Source organism: Cydia fagiglandana, chromosome 3 (genome assembly GCF_963556715.1).
Source record: "Cydia fagiglandana chromosome 3, ilCydFagi1.1, whole genome shotgun sequence".
NCBI lineage: Eukaryota > Metazoa > Arthropoda > Insecta > Lepidoptera > Tortricidae > Cydia > Cydia fagiglandana.
This window is the reverse complement of record NC_085934.1, coordinates 15,429,244-15,435,189: the sequence shown is the minus strand read 5'-3', so window position 1 is coordinate 15,435,189 and position 5,946 is coordinate 15,429,244. Positions and strand designations below refer to the sequence as shown.

The 5,946-nt window shown below is 37.8% G+C and overlaps 1 protein-coding gene across 1 annotated transcript; it reads left to right on the top strand.

Moving 5' to 3' along the window:
• The first annotated feature begins 1,562 nt into the window (after positions 1 to 1,562).
• On the top strand, positions 1,563 to 5,292 carry LOC134680557 (dynein regulatory complex subunit 5). The gene is made up of 6 exons (XM_063539669.1): positions 1,563 to 1,957; positions 2,037 to 2,204; positions 2,301 to 2,853; positions 2,936 to 3,063; positions 3,622 to 3,763; positions 4,894 to 5,292. Exons 1-6 carry the CDS (start codon positions 1,673 to 1,675, stop codon positions 5,088 to 5,090), a joined length of 1,473 nt encoding a protein of 490 aa, XP_063395739.1. The 5' UTR covers positions 1,563 to 1,672; the 3' UTR covers positions 5,091 to 5,292.
• Positions 5,293 to 5,946: the final 654 nt, after the last annotated feature.

Below are 5,946 nucleotides of genomic sequence, written 5' to 3'. Positions count from 1 at the left end.
TGAGTAAAATATGAAAAGTAAACAAATAATTAAAAGTAAAAAAAAATATTTTGTTTTTTACTTTGGGGCCATTTTTTGCCATACACATATTTTTCCGTGCTACGGGCTACGGCGTAGCAATAGTGCTACAGCGTACGAATATATAGTTAAATAACATCTAGTTCTTAAAAAAATCAAAGTTAAATAACTAAATAATACGACAACTAATATTCTATAATTGAAGCATGTTTTGTAACCCCACAAAAATAAAAAAATTAAAAAATCATGTAAATCTATTTTGACGATAACTTGGCAATGTATTAAATGTAATACAATCCTTTCGATATGTACATTTCTGAGTTCTTGGCACTGTATCAAATATAATACATAACAGTTTCATGTAAGGTTCTATGTATTAAATGTTTTTAAATTCAAAGGCATTGTAAATATGTATGCATTAAGAGCCAGTAAAGACATCAAAATGTAGATTATGGAAAAATATATACTAACATAAGAAATAAATGCAAAACTTCCTGTACGAACCGAAATCTATTGTTTCCGCGGCGCCATGTTGATTATTACTAATTAATTTACAATGACACTCGTGCCCATTATTTGTTTCTATAAGTAAGGAGGGTAGCTCGACATATTGATGGTAGAATTATTTTGTTAGGTAATAAAGTGAACTTGCTAGATTTTTTTAAGTTCCATGTATCACGGGTGTTACGATGCCAAGATAAGGGTTAACGTAGTGACCTAGATGGAATGTCCACGTTGATGGTACCTTTTTTTTTTTGACGGAGTGGGAATGCATTTACGCACAGTGTGTGGGACTCGCCGCTCCTTATCCCTCTCTTAGCGAGAGGGGGGGAGAATTTGACGTTGATGGTGCCTAAGGTCCTTGATCTAGGCCTGATTTATGGCCCGTTTTTAGAGTTCCGTAGCCAAATCGCAAAAAACGGAACCCTTACTGAGGTTTCTAATATCATTTTTTTCTTAACTGAATAAATAGTTTGCGCGGGAGACACTTCCAAAGTGGTAAAATGTGTCCCCCCCCCCCTGTAACTTGTAAACTAAGAGAATGATAAAATTAAAAATATATATGGTATACATTACCATACAAAATTCCATGGAAAATTGGTTTGAACGAGATCTAGTAAGTAGTTTTTTTTTTAATTACGGCATAAATCGTAAACCGCAATTTTATTATGTTAATTGCTGCTACGGAACCCTTCATGGGAACCGACTCGCACTTGGCCGCTTTTTACATTGATTAGTGTTAAAGCCTGACCAGTTAATATCATTGCTAAGAGGGCGCTATCATTCTCATTGTATGGGGTGACAGTGCAGGATAGTATGGAAAAAAATAAAATTGGTCCAGTGAAATTCTGTAACTTGGCGCGTGATCATCCTAGTCCAATGTGTAAAATTAGGCCCTTTAGCCACTTTTAAAGAGGCTAAGGGGCCGTCTTTCAAGTTACAACCTCTAAATATAATAGTAATGTATTGACAGTTGATTGACAGTGCTCTGGTATTGACCTAAGGTATAATAAGTAAAACAAATTTTTCTGTCAACGTCAACACATAAATGTCATATTACATATTATAAATGTGAAAATTAAATATTTTTATCACGATTTACATACAATAACCGCACACTTAACACCTTAGGTGAAATATTAAACTTGTTATCATGAAAATACCTTACGTAATATCGACGAACACCCGCGAGGCCTATAGGACGTCCAAAATCATGAAGAATTCCCCAGGCGAGGCCGCCCGAAAAGTAATTGCCGAAGATTTTGAATGGGATGACGGCTTTACTCCTCCTCCTTTGACGTATTTTGCTGCACTTGCACTTTCCAGGATATTTCACAGAATAAACCCGCTGCACAGTATTCTCCAGAAAGATGTCGACATGCTCATGGATTTGTATCCCGCAAATATTCCTCTCCGATGCAGTGTACCTCTTATTAGGGTGCGATTTGTAACATAGGTACATAATGTTTTGTTCAAGGAAACTATAACATATATGTAATTTACTTTGATGTTTTCAGGACGAACAATACTGGAAAAGGTCTTTTTATTATAAATTTCCATCGCGAGTGGAATTAGGAGTGACGTTTTGGAAAGGAAAATTTTTATCTGCCTGCCTCCAGGATTACCTTGAAACAGCAAACCCGGATGTATTTTTAGAGGATGAAGCCACGGAACTTGCAATTCTAGTAAAGTTATTTCAAATTATTATTATGCTTTTATATGCGTACTACTAAGTTACTGACAGAATTATTTATTTGTCCACTGTAATTTTTATTTCACAGGTAAGCCCTTACATATACTTTTTGGGTTTAAACCAACTTCAAATAGTGCATCAGCCGACACCTGCGATTCCAAATGAATTTGTAATTCAAGATACGTGTCCTTTTAGCGTAGAAAAGGTATATGACCACATTCCACTCGAACCAGTGTTGGCCAGGCTCTACAATCTAGAAGAAATATCTCTTGTTTTTGGTAAAAATAATCTCCAAGATGGATATTTGACGAGATATTTTGAATTCAGCCAAGCTGATTGTGAATCCCTATGTAGAGGGCTGAAAGACTTGCGACACTTGAAAATTTTTCGTATTAATCGTAGCAACTTAGATTGCTTGAAAGTTAAGATAATCTTGCAATATCTCGTTGAAATGGAGACTATAGAAGAATTAGATTTTAATCATTGCAAGATTGGCGATTACGGGATGAATGCATTGGGGGGTTTCATTTCTATTCACACTAATGTGAAGCGAGTGCGAGTCGCCAATAATCGATTCAAATCAGTGCAAGGCATAGCTTATGCTCTGCAGATGAATCCTGCTGCGCCTATCGAACTGCTGGGTAACTTATTAATAGTATTATTAGTATTCATTGAATTATTCCTCACTACGCATTATTAACGTAATAATGTCCGTTTTTTTAGATTTCAGTTTGAACCCTATGTCTATTGAGTGCGCAACAATGTTTGCGGCAGCATTTGTGCGGTGCAAAGTAAAACCTCAAACACTAATAATAAATTCTTGCGGTTTTTACGGAGTATCTGCTGAAAAGGTAAGGTTATATTTGTTGTTATAAAATAAGTATTACCTAAATATATCTACTTTACGGACAAGTATCTCTTCTTGATCGGGACACTCTTGACAGAGCGGTCGTGGTCATCATTGGAAGTCTCCCTTTGTGACACGTTTGACGGCTCGCCTCCACTCCTCCCTGACGGCTGCGCGTTTAGCGCATTCGTGCAAGGGGCCGTCCATTGCTGCCTTTATTTGGTCCGTCCACCTCATGGGCGACCTTCCTCGCGCTCGGGTACCTTCTACTCTGCCCTGCACTACCAGTCGCTCTATGGACACATCTCCACGTCGAGAAACGTGTCCAAAGAAAGTGAGGATGCGAGCTTGAACGATGGAGGATAGACGCTGCTTGATGCCGAGCTCTTGGAGTATGGAGACGTTGGTGCGGTGTTCGGTCCACGATACTCCAAGCATTCTTCGCCAGCACCACATTTATCAGCACCACAAATATCGTACTAGTTTACCTCTGAAAGTTCCATAGTTATAAATTTTTGACAAAGAGATAAAACTAGTCCTTTGAAACATAAAACCTTTTTAGATGGCGGGTCTCCTTAGACTCAATCGCGGATTAACAAGGTTAGACATGGCTGCCAACGATTTGTCTGGGGAAGCGGAAGCGACACTTATTCGTGCCTTGGAGAAAAACAGAGTCATACTCTGGTTGGATTTGCGTAGAACAAGTATGTACCAGTAGGCATAGACACAGTTTAAATAATAGTACAGGTACAGACAACTCACTCTAACAAAACGCGTCTGTTATAATCAGGATAGATATGGCCGCTAGGTGGCGACAGCACCACGCGAGGCTTATGGCTAGCCACCAAAATTGGTGTGGAACGGATGTAGTTGTAGCTACCTGAAGCAAAGCGACGAAATCGCGTAGTGAGCCACGCGTGCCACAGAGACCAGCGGCCCTTGTTGCGCTGACGCTAAAAAATATATATAAGAAAGTTAGGTCAGCGTCTCCGAGAAAAAAGTGGTGACCCCAGGTGCAGCGCATATTTAGTCCAGCATATTTCGCTGTTTGTTCAAAGAGGCAACGCCGGCAGCGTGCTAGGCACATTTACCTGGGTACCTATCCCTACAATAGGTAGTCTGTAAATTTCTATAAAATGACTTTAAAAAAATGCAACATGATTATTAATTATTAGGATGTTAAAGGTGATATTGATATTGTCATATTGTGTTTTGCTAGACCCATGCTGAATTATTTTACGTTACTCATCGTTATTTGATAATATTGGTAATGTTCCTAAATAAAGTGGCACAATATCAGTAGATAAACATTATCAATACTTTGTCACATCAGCTATCTACGATTATTAATTTGAGGTATGTATTTCTATTTTTATTCCTCTAACTTATGCACCTATAAAATGAGAAAGTTATGCATAGGTAAGTACTTCGACATGTGTAATGAAAATATATCTACCTAATGGTTATACTTTTAAATGCCACATGCTTAGATAGATAAATGTAACTAGATAGGTAGGTACGAGGGCAAAAAATTAAGCTGTGGTGTACCTAATACATTTTTGGCTATGATTCATAAATGCGGAAGTTGAGAAATTGCATGTGACCTTAAAATGAAAAGACAAAATTACTATGAATCAAAGCCTGTACGGCGAGATTAAGTTTTTGTGATACTTATCATGTATTTTTAACCAACATCTCATTTCTGATGAATTGGCTGTAAAAACTTTGTCCTTGTTGCTTTTTAGTGATAAGGCCGCCTGTTGTTTACATCTATTTGTAACTTCGTGTTCAGTGATTTTTATACTAAGTTTCGTTACTAAATTGTAATTTACAGATATATCTGATGCGACTCAGGCACGGGTGAACGAGCTACTCCACCGCAACAAAATGATGTTGGGCGAAGAAAGAGAACCCAGCGAGGAAATCCCGCCATTGTACCTCGGCGAGCCAGAGTACCTCATCTGGGAGTACAATCCCAACAATCCGGACTACATTCCTGGCCGTTATCCAGAGCGTATTCCAGAAGTTTGAATGGTACTTACATTTTGATTCTCGCTTATGGCTGATGTCCGACCGGTGGTGAGAAGTGAGTAACGATGAGCAGCTTTGTTTTTGCTAGCATATTTTGTTTTACATAGTACCTAATAGTAGTCACCTGTGGCGGCGTATTTTTATCGCTTGTCACCATGCCTGTCACGTTCTAACAAGTATGTAAGTGCAAAAGTGTCGGCGATGAAAAGTAGGTTCCTATTGTGAATAGCCAGTAAGAGAAACATTGTCCATGCATCGCTTTTATTCGCACTTTTCCAGGGCAAGAAAACAGTCGATCTCATTGTCTTTCTCGCCACCGCCGGTTACAGCAGAGAGAGTACATAGACCAGCAGTAAGTAGTAGTATATTTTAGAGCCCTTACTTACACCAGAGAAAATTTCGCTGCATTAGGGCTCGGTCAAGTTTAAAGCCCAGGGCCTCAAAGCTTAGTTACAATTTGTAAGAAGGCGGTGCTTTGACGGTTTTAGTGCTTAATCTTCGACCGACCCTAACACAAAACACTAAGTTTTACTTTTGAATGTTTTACTTCCAGCGACCGAGTGACGATTTTTTTAACCTTAGGTCCATTTATATATTTTATAGGTGCATATTATGTTTCAACGCTAATGACACAGGATCTCGAGGGGTAAAAGCTCTTAATTAAATATTTACTTATAAACTATTAATTCATAAAAAATGTAAGTAGTTTTTTTAGTATAATAAAAATATATGTCAAAATTTACGTGTCTGATTTGACTAATACCTATTTACTTCTTTAACTTAAAACGTAAGTCCGTTTAAAAAATAAATCTTCCATTATTACTTATTTTAAGAATAAGGTGTTTGGTAGAGAAAA